The sequence below is a fragment of the Aquarana catesbeiana genome, linkage group LG05 (assembly GCF_042186555.1).
Source record: "Aquarana catesbeiana isolate 2022-GZ linkage group LG05, ASM4218655v1, whole genome shotgun sequence".
Taxonomy (NCBI): Eukaryota; Metazoa; Chordata; class Amphibia; order Anura; family Ranidae; genus Aquarana; species Aquarana catesbeiana.
The window spans coordinates 39471815-39485821 of record NC_133328.1 but is presented as its reverse complement, the minus strand read 5'-3'; the positions used below and the strand labels follow the sequence as shown (position 1 = coordinate 39485821).

The 14007-nt window shown below is 44.5% G+C and overlaps 1 protein-coding gene across 1 annotated transcript in view; it reads right to left on the bottom strand.

Moving 5' to 3' along the window:
• The window catches only part of ANKIB1 (ankyrin repeat and IBR domain containing 1), a 240471-nt gene that overhangs the window by 40625 nt on the left and 185839 nt on the right, over nucleotides 1–14007 (bottom strand). The window contains exons 13-14 of the mRNA XM_073629618.1: nucleotides 13828–13914; nucleotides 12599–12665 (exon numbers count right to left, since the gene is read on the bottom strand). Coding sequence (XP_073485719.1) covers nucleotides 12599–12665; nucleotides 13828–13914 — 154 coding nt within the window. The remainder of the gene's footprint in view (nucleotides 1–12598; nucleotides 12666–13827; nucleotides 13915–14007) is intronic.

Here is a 14007-nt window from a genome sequence, read left to right as displayed (position 1 = left end):
TCGGACATTTTCCATCGGATTTTCCGACACACAAAGTTGGAGAGCAGGAGATAAAATTTTCCGACAACAAAATCCGTTGTCGGAAATTCCGATCGTGTGTACACAAATCCGACGGACAAAGTGCCACGCATGTTCAGAATAAATAAAGAGATGAAAGCTATTGGCCACTGCCCCGTTTATAGTCCCGACGTACGTGTTTTACGTCACCGCGTTCAGAACGATCGGATTTTCCGACAACTTTGTGTGACCGTGTGTATGCAAGACAAGTTTGAGCCAACATCCGTCGGAAAAAATCCTAGGATTTTGTTGTCGGAATGTCCGAACAAAGTCCGACCGTGTGTACGCCCTATTAGGCATATCCTTTCTCGATCACTCCCCTGACAAAACTGTTGGAGGTTAGTTTTTTCCCACTGTGGAAGGAAATCCTTCAATCTTCCTCCCATTTGGCAGCTGGCATCACTGTGGTTTGGAATTTTTTGTCAGGAGAGTTAAAAAGCACGTCTGTCTTTTGCCTCCCTTTCTGGGTAGACCAGTGATTTTTTGGCTTTTATCCTGTGTTCTTGTTTGTCCTTTATAGGGATGAAAACATTTTCTGGGAAATTATTTTTTCTTAACAGGAAAGGCCTTTTTCCTATCGGCTGTACACTCTAATGCCCCGTACACACGGTCGGATTTTCCGATGGAAAATGTCCGATCGGAGCGTGTTGTCGGAAATTCCGACCGTGTGTGGGCTCCATTGGACATTTTCCATTGGATTTTCCGACACACAAAGTTGGAGAGCAGGAGATAAAATTTTCCGACAACAAAATCCGTTGTCGGAAATTCCGATCGTGTGTACACAAATCCGACGGACAACGTGCCACGCATGCTCAGAATAAATAAAGAGATGAAAGCTATTGGCCACTGCCCCGTTTATAGTCCTGACGTACGTGTTTTACATCACCGCGTTTAGAACGATCGGATTTTCCGACAACTTTGTGCGACCGTGTGTAGACAAAACAAGTTTGAGCCAACATCCGTCGGAAAAAATCCTAGGATTTTGTTGTTGGAATGTCCGAACAAAGTCCGAAAGTGTGTACGCCCTATAAGGCTTCATCTAGGTGAGTGCCAGAAAGAAACTTGCCTGAAAAAGGAACGCTACATAAGCGTAACGTGGAGGCTGTGTCCCCCGGCCAAGTTTTGAGCCAAAGGGTTCTCCTGGCTGCAACAGATAATGAGGCTGCTCTGGCTGAGAGTTTTACAGACTCTGCCGAGGTGTCCACAATGAAGCCTACTACTTTAAAGAGCATGGGGAAAGATTTTAACAGCTCTACCCTAGGGGTACCCCGCCATCAGATGCTCTTGCAGCTGTTTTAACCAAAATTCAAAGTTTTGGGCTATGCAAGTTGTTGCCAGTCTGAGGTTTGCCATTGTGGTATCCCAAGATCTTTTTAGGATTACATCGTCTCTCTTGTCCATGGGGTCCCCCAAGTGCCCCATGTCCTCAAAGACCAGATCCGAGTGTTTGGACACTTTTGCTAGGGGGGCATCTAATTTAGGGGATTGATTCCAGACTGGGTTTGGGTCCTCAAAGGGAAATCTTCTTTTCAGGCTACTTGAAAAGAAGAGCCCTTTGTCTCCTTCCCCCCACTCCCTAAGCACTAAATCTGTCATGATTTTGTGCACCGGGAATACTTTGGGTTTCTTTTTATTCAACCCTTGGTACATTTGTCATGTCTTGAGAGTGTGTTTTTTTCTTCTTTCATCTCTAAGGTCTCATAGATTGCCCCCCCTAGTTCATCCACTTCCTTCTGGGAAAGTTTGAACCTTGTGGCTACTCCTGAATCCTTGTGGCCTTCCTCCTGTCCTGAATCTGATTGGGAGGAGTCCGGGTCAGTGTTTTTAAGGGAATTCTCCCTACTCTCTAAAGGTTCTCCTGAACCTGAAGCTACCGGAGTAGGGGAAGTGGGCACCTGATCAGGTTGGCTAACAGCCTTGCCTGAGACTTGTGCATCTGAGATAAATTTTCTGAATGACTGAAAAGTAGATTGCATTTCATCCTTGGAGAAGCAGAGGAATTTTGAAAAAGGAGAATCTTCCTTGCTCTTTAGCACAGCTGTGATGCAAGTAGGACACAAGGTTTTTGTGTAGCTAGAAGAGAGCCTTGCACTACAAGAAGGACATTTATTTTTGTCTGTCTCTGTAGTGGCTTTCTCTGATCTGGATGCTTCTTTCTGAGAGGGGGACAAGAAGGAGAGAGGGTTTTGTTTAACAAAAGAACTCATCTAATGCTGGCCTCCTCCTGGTGTGCTAAGGTGCCTAACAGAGCTATAAGGTAATTCCCCCAGGGTCTTCTAGCTCCCCTTGTAATATGTGATACACAGGAAAAAGAGGCGCTGGCCAGGCCAGCCTACCTGTGATGAGCCAGTGTTCGTCTCCCCCGGAGCGTGGGATGCTTCCATGGTGCTCCATTGCTGTTGGCGTCTAAAGCCCATGCTGTTTTGCCTTTAAATACACTGGCTAGGCCTTCCCCTTTGCTCTCTGCGCCGGAACCACAACCTCCGGCGCGCAGTAATGACATCAGATTACGGCGTTCTACAGCGAGGAGAGTGAGCTCTCTCACTGCTGACGCTGCTGCCGATGCTCCGCCATCACTGTCCACTCCCTCGCCGGGCACTGGAGAGAGGAGGGATGGGGAACTCTATACCAATGCGGAGGGAACCCATGGCCTGCGGAGAGGAAGGCCTCCTGGTCTTAAGGTGAGGGGGATTTTTGGCTGGTCTGGACAGCCCTTGCTGATGGATGCTCTCCCACTCCATCTCCCCTAAAAGACGGTTCCTCCAGGCAACATGTCTCCTCCGACTGAGGAAACAATAACAACTGACCAGATGCCTGAGGGACCACCTTTTAAAGAGCTGGAGGAAATGTGTTTCAATGGCGTAAAGCCCTATGTTTGACTTGTCCACATGTCGTTAACAGACAAAAAGAATTCCCCTCTAAGGGAAAGAGCTACCCTATATCTTATCCTTACACATGCTCTCCTGACTTTGTGGTCTACTGCATGTCCTGTCCTTGTGGCTTACTATATGTAGCACATTATCCCCAAACACTTCCTCACGCATCATGAACATTCCTCCCAGGAACTCAGAGTTTGGGTGATTGAGGCCATGCCCAAAAACCTTCCTGCAGCTGAACGCTTTAAGCTTCTGTGTGCCCGCAAATCCTATTGGATTTATTGGTTGGACACCTTGGCACCTGGCGGGTTGAACGAGGAGCTGGAGGTTAATCTCCTGCTTTGAGTACCACCATCATCCAGCCATACCATGATGTCATCAGATCATATTACATTAACCATCACCACCATTTCAACCTTCCAACCTATTGTGTATTATCTATTGCATTTTACACCGATTACCTAGCTAACGCTTGTTACCTTTGATTGTTTTAGGTTAAGGACCCTTACGGTCTTATTTCATTTCCTGATACTCTGCAATAGTAAGTATCCCATGTACTCCTTTTAACCCAGTGAGCCTCACTGCCTTTTCGCTCTTTGTTCCGTCCTCCATTTTCCCAAAACCACTCCCCCCTCCTCTCTCCGTACCATCAACTTATATCTTAGACCCAAATTATTCTTTTATTACTTTTTTTTTATTATAATATTATTTGATTTTTTTAATATTTATTTTCACATTTAAATTTATTCTAATTTTATTTTCATTTCAATGTTTATTTTAATTTGTATTTCTATTTTTATTTTCAATTTCATGTTTATTTTCATCTTTACCTCCATTACTGTGTTTTCCCTATTCTAAATCCTTTCCCACCTTCTCCAACCATTACCAACTGTCCTCCCCACCAGTCTAACATAGCAATGTTGCTATATATTCGTGTCAAGTTTTTTGAGGTCTTAAACTTTACTGTAGAGGGTTTACAATTCATCACAGATACTAGGTTTGTTTTTAATTATTTTTAGTGTATCCAGTATATCTTTTCCATATATTTCCACCTGTACATTTTTCGCACTGTGTATTATGTTCTTTCCCAGTGCACATTATCTTAACACAGGTCGACTGCGGGCCGTTACCATGGCACCGCGCCAGCACACCCAGCAACCTAAATTTCTTATTTATCCCTTGTCCTACATGGCTGCCCCTATTGGCTGATGGAGGAGCACACATGCTCTGAACGCACGCACCTCCCACTCCACCCGGATGTGGCGCCAGCGGCTGTGTCTGAGTTTACCCAAGTCTCAGGAAGCGCTGGGAGCCACCAGCACAGCCGGAACCTGTGGCTCTCTCCCCTGACCATGGCCTGTCCTCCCCAGGAGTGGATGAACTCCAATATATACTACATGCACTGACAGTTTCTTCATCTTGTGAGTTTTCTACTGACTTCTTTAGAAATAAATGTTGTACTATTGCTGCACTTAGATGGCGCTGTTCTCTTTTTGTTCTGCTTTCTCAGAGTCCCTTCTAGCTCTTATCAAGAGCCTGCAGCTATCAAAAGCCAACACTCCACCTCCCAAGACTATACTTGCTCCTGACACAGTCTTTAATGAACTTTCATCGTATGTACTCCTTATGGCAGATAGTTTAATTGCCCACACTCTCTACACACGGCCAACAGTGCGGAATGTATGTTCATTGTTTCGGTTTCAGTTTTTATTGTTGCCTGTGCCCCTGTTAAGGAGGAGATTTACTCGCTCTATTTGTCCTGTTTACCATAATCGTAGAAAGTAAGAAAAATATCCAAATTTCGGTTGTCCCCAGACAAGTAATACAGGGTAAATCTCCCAATGGGGACACTAGTTCTGATGACCTGGGGGGCCCCCAAGGGATTCCCTTAATTTGCATGGATTCCCTTTCATTTTCTGTTTGGCTATGGGACGGGAAGTGAAGGGAAATCTCTGCAATAGGACATAGATAGCAAAAAAAAAAAAAATCTGACAGGGGTTATAACCCCCCCTTGCCCTATCCAAAATGAAAAAAAAAAAAAGGGTTTTGCCTATAGTTCTACTTTAACCACTTGCTGCCCGCCCGCCGTCATATGACGGCGGGACGGTGCAGCTGTTGTTCTGGGCCACCGTCGAATGACGGCGCAGCCTTCCAGGCCGCATCGCTCGGGTCCCGGTGTGCGTGCCCGCGATTGCCCGGTAACCGAGCAGGACCGTGGATCTGTGTGTGTAAACACACAGATCCACGTCCTGTCAGATGGAAGGAGACCGATGGTGTGTTCCTTGTACAGAGGAACACCGATCGGTCTCCTCCCCTTGTGAATCCCCTCCCCCCACAGTTAGAATCACTCCCTAGCAACACATTAAAGCGGTTGTATACCCGCTGTCTTTTTTTTTTTTTACACCTGCAAGGGAAAAGGCATAATGAGCTAGTATGCACCGCATACTAGCTCATTATGAGATACTTACCTTAGAACGAGGCGCCGGCATCTCACCTGGTCCACGCCGAGGGAGCTGACATCTCCCCTCGGCGTGTCTTCCGGGTATCGCGGCTCCGGCGCTGTGAGTGGCCGGAGCCGCGATGTCGTCACTCCCGCGCATGCGCGCGGGAGACTTCTGCCCGGCAAGCTCCGGAGTTTGCCGGGCTGTCAGCCGAGAGTCCCCTGTGCGCATGCGCCGCTGCAGTCAGCGGCTCATTGCGAGGGGAATATCTCCTGAACCTTACAGGTTTAGGAGATATTTTTTTTACCTACAGGTAAGCCTTATTATAGGCTTACCTGTAGGTAAAAGTTACAAATCAAGGTATACAACCACTTTAACCCCTACAGCGCCCCCTCCTGGTTAACCCCTTCATTGCCAGTCACATTTATACAGTAATCAATGCATTTTTATAGCACTGATCGCTGTATAAATGTGAATGGTCCCAAAAATGTGTCAAAATTGTCCGATGTGTCCGCCGCAATAACGCAGTCACAATAAAAATCGCCATTACTAGTAAAAAAAAATAAATAATAAAAATGCTATAAATCTATCCCCTTATTTTGTAGATGCTATAACTTTTGCGCAAACCAATAAATATACGCTTATTGCGATATTTTTTACCAAAAATTTGTAGAAGAATACGTATCGGCCTAAACTGAGGAAAAAATTTTTAAAAATTTTTAAAAAATTTGGATACTTATTATAACAAAAAGTAAAAAATATTGTGTTTTTTTCAAACTTGTCACCCTTGTTTTGTTTATAGCGCAAGAAATAAATACCGCAGGGGTGATCAAATACCACCAAAAGAAAGCTCTATTAGTGGGGAAAAAATGATAAAAATTTCATTTGGGTACAGTGTTGTATGACCGCGCAATTGTTATTCAAAGTGCGACAGCGCTGAAAGCTGAAAATTGGCTTGGGCAGGAAGGGGGTGAAAATGCCCAGTATGGAAGTGGTTAAGGATCAGATCCCTGGAATATGGTAAACAGCAATGAGCGGTGTTAAGGGTATTTCATTGACAGCCTTACATAAAACCCTTAGTCATTTGGGGCTTTGCCATTATTAGCAGTTGCTAAATGATTTCTCAAACCTGAGATTGTGTGTCTACAGTGCTAATTATACTAGGGCTTCAATTTGCAGATATTAAATGCCAGCTACCTGTGGTTTTGCAGCTTCGAATTAGATCACTCAGCATGATCAATGTACAGGATATCTCTATTATATTGTAACTTACCAGTTCTTTGATGTGATCAGTTACAGGACAATCCATTTACCACTGACAGGGGTGCCTACAATGATTAGCTTTTATTTATGTAAAACCTTGATCTCAAAAAGGAAAAAACTGACTTCAGTTTTTTAGTGTTTCTAAATCAGCTAATACATCTAACATTCTCTAACCCCCCCCCACCAGACAGACTCCAAATGTGCCCCCTGTGCTCCTTCATCCAAAGTGGGGAAGCTCTAATACAGGAGGTGCGTTACTGGCCAGATCACCCAGTGAAAATAGAGGGAAATAAAAAGAAAAACAACAAAAAAGAAACCTAAATGCAATCACCACATCTAATGATTGGTAAGCACTGGATTCCTGGACCTGGATACAAGGTCCACATCCAGCCAATTGTCTAAGCCAGGAAAATAAAAGGCTGACAAGGCTGGAACCTGAAGTTCGCCCCAGGACAGCATCCACCCTACCTCTTTTGCAGCAGCAAGACTTCTTGTTCCTCCCTAATGACTTACAGTATGTATAGCCCTGCCATGGGAATGCCTGACTGGATCTGAATCAGAAGGCCCTCCAACGGGTTGGTCCACCTCTGAAGGAACAGCCAGATCGCCCGAAGCTCCAAGATGTTGATCGACAGACCAGATTCCTCTGACAACTAAGTCCCCTGTGCCGACAAAGTTCCTAGAACTTCCGCCAACGGATTATCCAAAACACGGGAAACAACTTCCTCCACTCCAACACCAGATCCCAGAACCACTAAACCAGGGGCAGCCTGGTCCTGGGCATCAAATGGAAAAGTTTATCCAGAGACAGAACCGACTTCTAAACATTCAGAGCCTGGAGGCATATGCTTCCTTTGGGATTTGGGACACAGAACACATTAGGGTAAAACACACTGAACCTTTTGCAACAGAGACTAGGGCTAGGATTCCTTGGTCCAAAAGTTAAAAGAAGGCCCAATAAAAATATCGACAAGCCGCTGAGAAGATAGAGAGAAATTTGAAGTTAGAAACCTGAGGATTGCAGAGAACAAAACTCAAGCGTCTCCAAACTTTCTAAACACATGGCCAGTTTACTGTCCTTCAGACTTTAGAGGGCCAGACTGTGGCCAGTGGGAGTAGAAAATACCCTCTTCTTGGTTTTAGTGGAAGGAATAGTGTTGGCATCAATGGCAGGAATAGTTCCCTGTTGTTGGTATCAGTGTGAGAATATCACCCAACCATTGGTGTCTGTGGGAGGAATAGTGCCCCACCACTATTGTCAGTGCGAGGAATAGTGCCCATCCACTGGTGTCCGTGAGAGGAATAGTGCCCCATCATTAGTGTCAGTTGTGGATGATATGGTGCCCCAAGGGCGGGATAGAGGCAAGCAAAGGGTCACATCCGGCCCCAGGGTTGCAGTTTGGAGACCGCTGCTCTAGCTGGTAGGCCTGACAAAATACCACCTCTTGAACAAAGGCATCAGGGATGCAAGACATCCAAGCACCTGCAAAGTTCCCCTACTTTGAAAGGTGGAGTCACACCTTCATGCCAAGGAGTACTTGTCAGAACGTGCACCTGGATTCCTTGATAACAGCATCCAGAGCCAGTTCGAGACAATGTCCCTTAACGGCCATGCAGATCAACAGCTTCTTGCAAGAGAGTTCCACAGTACAGCACTTTAGCCAAAGAGACCTGCACTCACCGGTATATACTGACTAAAGACTAATGCGAAAAATAAGCCAGGAGGCTTCTAGTAGGCTACCACAGCTAAAATTCAAAGCCACAGACATCTGTTTCATGCGCTAAATGATCAGAGAATCAATAAAAGCAGCAGTTAAACTCTTCTTTTAAGGGATTTTGATCAATCAGACATGGGCTAGCAAATCAAAATTACAGCCAAAATCAGAAGCAAGGCAGGACCCACCAGAGACAACATTCTTGGAAAGGACCTTTAGCTGCTTATGGATTGCATCCCTAGACAGGTGCTTCCCCTTGTTACAGTGAGACACTGCTGGGTCCACAGTAGTAACTGGCCATTTTTGAACAGAATCCTCACTAAGCTTTCAGAGACAAGCAAGAGAATAGTGGGAGCAAACAGCCTATTATTATTATACAGGATTTATTTTTAGGGTTTCCAGAGGAAAGGTCTTTACGTCTTTAGAGACCTTTTAAAAAGTGACATGGTGATCCTCTAACACCTCTGTGCACCACATCAATAAGGGCCAAAATGGTTTCATACTACATGGGTGTGATAACAGAGAACTCAGGGGAAAGCTCATCACTCAAAGCCTTATGCCACGAACAGACGATCGGACATTCTGACAACAAATGTTGGATGTGAGCTTGTTGTCGGAATGGGCATGGTAGCCTGCTTGCGGCCGCTGCGATCAGAGACATAAAACAACTGGATAATTTGGGTTGTGAAGTCTTGCATGACTGTAGTAAAACCTCTGCTGCATTCCAGGCTACAGAAGTTGACACTTTCAGGGGTGCCCTAAAAGTAGTCTCCAATCTATTTTGATCCCCACCTTACCAGCAATTCTCCTCCATCTCTGCTGGGAAATTAAATGATGGGTGTTGGCAATCCAGAGACATAACTCTCCCAGGCATGTAACAGTGATTAAGCCTAATGGTTGGTTGTAGACCCAAGCACTGTCATAAGGGAAGAGGTCACATGCCCCTCCATACATAAGAGTGTCGGGTACTGGAAGGAACGGGGGGAGCCGGTAAGATGAGTATAGGGGGTCAGGGTGATGGTGAGGGGGAGAATATGGGTCCTGTACAGAGACATTAAGAGACCTGCATTAGGACCACTTGGAAAAACCTCCTGCATGCTGTTTTATTGTGGGTGCACCAACACAAAATGCATGTGTATCAAAGCAAGGCATATTTACAGCATATGCGCATTCTCAAAGAAGCCTTCAGTCTCAGAAGTACTAGAGATGTAAACACTGATCCACACTGGCTGGGCAGATAGACATTCTTCTTTCCAGAAGTATGTGATGCCAAGATAGTTTTCTATGAGTGCACAATTTACATTATCTGAGGATGTGGAGCAGCAGCCGAATTCTTGGAAGAAAACAGTTCAGAACACACTTATGGGAAATGAGATTTTATGCCACAAGGCTAATTAAACTCTGCAGCGCTTCACTGATGGTGGAATTTTAAAGCATAGTTCAAAGAAGACCTACGCAGTTTTTTTTCTTCTTATATAGATATACACATGAAAAGGGGCAGCAAAATGTATATAACTTTATTCAAATATTCAGATTTTTCTGTTTTAGCACCCCGATTTCTCCGTAGTGTGTAATTATGTACAGGGGGAATCCATATTTGCTAAGGAGATCTTATACTGAATATATTTGTATTAAGCGCAAATTATATAATATCTAAGGGTAACAATTCAAGGTATTACCTCTCAGAGGTCACAATACTTCCCCTGACAATTCATTGGCTTTTCTCTCCAGAAGGATGGAGCCTGTTTTTTTTTTTATATTTCTGGACTGGGATGCTAGATCAGAAACTGAATCATACTGGGACTTTAATGGTGCTATCCATGATGGGCAAGGCTAAAGAACATTTTAAAATTATTTAAATTATATTATACAAAATGAATTACTGTATTTATTGGCATATAACACTCACTTTTTTACCATGAAAATCGGGTGAAAATAGCGTGTGCGTGTTATACGCCAATACTTCAATTTTAGCTGCCTCGGAGGGGACGAGGAGGGGGGCCGGATGAGCACTGTCAGATTACATACAGCGAGAATCTCCTGTTTACTTGGCAGCCTCTGTAATAGGAAGTCCTGTCTCCTGGGCCGCCATTGGACCACTGTTCTGTTTATCATAGGAGATTCTCTTTGTATGTAATCTGTCGGCGCTTGTCCCCCCCCCCTCCCTGTCCCCTCTAGGCTGCAGGTGGACGTCAGGCTGCACTGATGGCAATGGTGAGGCTGCTGCATTGAAGGCAATCGCGAGGCTACATTGATGTGGATTGATGAGGCTGCAGATGGGCACTGACCCTTATTTTGCTCCAAAAGTTCCTTATTTAAAATTTTTTAAAATATTTTTAAAAGTTTAAAAGTTTTTTCCTGAAACTTCCCTCTTAAAATGAATGTGCGTGTTATACGCCGATAAATAAGGTAAATACTGCCATATAAAACTGGATGCCACATAATTCCACGTATAGGCACATGTGTAAGTATAGTATACAAAGGGCCTCTGATTTCTTATCCACTTAGATTCAGAACCCTTAAGGCAAGGGTGCTCAATCTGAGGCCCTTGGAGCCCTGTGATGTGGCCCTCGACCTCTAACCAAGGATGCGCACTTCTACAATATCCTGCGGGTTTGGTGCGCTTTCTGAAAGTGCACCACACCCACAAGATATAATAGAAATCTACCCTGCAGGAAAGCCACAGTGCATCGGTGTGAACACAGCCTTATAGGGGTCTCAGGACAGTAAGAGCTCCTTTACATGCGAGGTTTAGAGGGCCATAAAACCGCATAATTGAGAGGTGTTTTTACCACACACCCTATCCACTGGTGTAGCACCAGGGATAGCAATGGTAGCCCCGCCCCATGTACCAAGGGGCCCGTGCAGCCTCCCTGTCACATTCTGTTTTACACTTGTGACTGGAGGGGCGGCATATACAGGAAACAGAGATAAGATATACCTGTGCTCAAATCCCAATAACTTGTACATGTATTTAGACTATCAGGTGCTAAAGGGGTGTGACCACGTGTTAACACTACAAATTCTGGGTGAACCCTCTGCACACTGCTATACACCCTTTCCATCAAACTATGCAATGAAAAACAGGGATTTTTAGTGCACACATATTGCAATACATGTTTAATCTGGCCAACTGCATCAAAGTAATCCCTCTTACGGCCAGTCCTACACTGCTCTGCCACTGCAAATGCTACGGTGGACACCATGCCAACGTGGGGCATAAAGACACAAGGTGGGGGAGAGCTACTGGGTTCAGGTCAAGACAATATATAAGTGGGGTCAAATCCTAATAGCTTGTACATGTATTTAAACTATCAGGTACCTGAACATTGTAGCACTCCCCCAGCTTGTGTCTGTATGCCCCATGCTGGCATGGTGTCCACTGTAGCATTCGCAGTGGCAGAGCAGTGTAGGACTGGCTGTAAGAGGGATTACTTTGACGCAGTTGGCCAGCTTAAACATGTATTGCAATATATGTGAAATAAATATCCCTGTTTTTCATTGCATAGTTTGCTATAAAGGGTGAGTAGCAGTGTGCAGAGGGTCCATCCAGAGTTTGTAGTGTTAACGTGGTCACACCCCTTTAGTTTAAATACACGTACAAGCTATTGGGATTTGAGCACAGGTACTGTATATCGTGTCTCTGTTGTAAAGAAGGTGAACAAGCTCCTGTATCCATTATGCAGAAGGGTAGGCTCTCAATTAAGGATCCAGAAATCCTCAGCGATCGCTGTAATAGTTCCAACTTCCACAGTGGTCCCTCGGGTACGGAATATGTATAGGCACTTGCCGACGGCCTCCTGTAGCTTTACTGCTACAGTGAGGCTCAGCTGTGCAGGATCACGTAAATATATGGGATTTACATTTGCGGGTAGGGGACGAGTGTGTGCACTGGAGCAGGGAGCTAGAAAAAGTCCTGCAAGCAGAATGATTGGGGCGGTGGAGGAGTGCAGCTCCTAAACCGCCCCTGCCCATTGAAATGAATGGGCAGAGCTGCCGAATGCATGCACGCTTCGGCAGTGGCGCTACACGGGCGGTATTAATCCATTCTTCGGCCGCTAGCGGGGGGTTAAAATAACAGGCATAATATTACTTTCTTTTTTAATGAACTCTTGGCAGTAACTTTTTTTGCAATTAGCATGTTACTTAGGCTGTGCTATTAATAACAAATAAGACCGCAGCAAAGTACTATTCCTGGCTGTTCTTCATACTGTCATACATACTGGTCCTCAATGGTTGGACTTACTTTCACTGAGAGCCCTGCTCAGCTGCTCCATCTTTTCTTTGGCTGTTTTGATAAGACGTTGTTCTAACTGGAAAGAGAGAAAGCAAAGTGAGATGCCACAGCTACTGCAGGCCATCCAGGGAATACACTGTCCCAAATGCTTAAGGCTGGTTTCACACTATGTGCGGCACACAAAATATTGACACTTTTGGCCCAATTTGGACATTTTCACTTAGGGGTGTACTCAATTTTGTTGCCAGCGGCTTAGACATTAATGGCTGTATGTTGAGTTATTTTGAGAGGACAGCAAATTTACACTGTTATGCCGCGTACACACGACCGGACTTTACGGTATACTTTGCCTGGCGGACTTTACAACGAACCTTCTGAATAAATGGACTTACACACGATCAACCAAAGTCCGGCGGATGACGTACGACCGGACTAAAACAAGGAAGTTCATAGCTAGTAGCCAATAGCTGCCCTAGTGTCGGTTTTTGTCCGTCGGACTAGCATACAGACGAGCGGACTTTTCGACCGGACTCGAGTCCGTCGGATAGATTTGAAACATGTTTCAAATCTAAGTCCGTCAAACTTTTGAGAAAACAAAGTCCGCTGGAGCCCACACACGATCGAATTGTCCGACGAAATCCGGTACGCCGGACCAAGTATGCCGTAAAGTCCAATCGTGTTTACGCGGCATTATACAAGCTGTACACTCACTACTTTACATTGTAGCAAAGTGTCATTTCTTCAGTGTTGTCACATGAAAAGACATAATAAAATATTTACAAACATGTGAAATGTCTACTCACTTTTGTGACATACTGTATATCTAAACTTTCTTATCTAGTATGAGGGTTCTTCAAAAAGTTTCCACACTTTTTAAAACTCTTTTATATTTAATAGAGTTTAAAAAAGTGTGGAAACATTTTGAAGACCCTTCTTAAAATGTTTGTAATTCTGTCCAGCCACTACTGCGATCCAGACACCTCTTCCACACAGCATAGCCATATATTGGTGCCCTAACGTCTTCCCTTCATTTCAGAAGGACAATCCAAGCCAACTACGGGACTGGCAGTAAAGGAGCAGTAGCACTCTGATGAGGCCATCCCTCTGCTCAGTCCTACTGCAAATTTGTTCATGAACAGGGATTAACAGCATTGTACAACACAAGAGGATGAGGAGGCATCTTTGTTATAGTTTTTTTTTTGTTTGTCCTTTAGAAACAGTTTAGATTGGAGGGTTACCTGGTAGCTGTGTTCATGGTTTTTAAACCTTGTATAATAGTGCATAAATCTGTCCAGTTCCTGGAATCTTTTATGCTTCTTCTCTGCCTAGAAACAAAGAAAACAACTGTAAAACAAGACACAAAGTAACATCCTTTGCATTATTATCAGTTAAAATACATTCAAATAACCCCTGTCAGT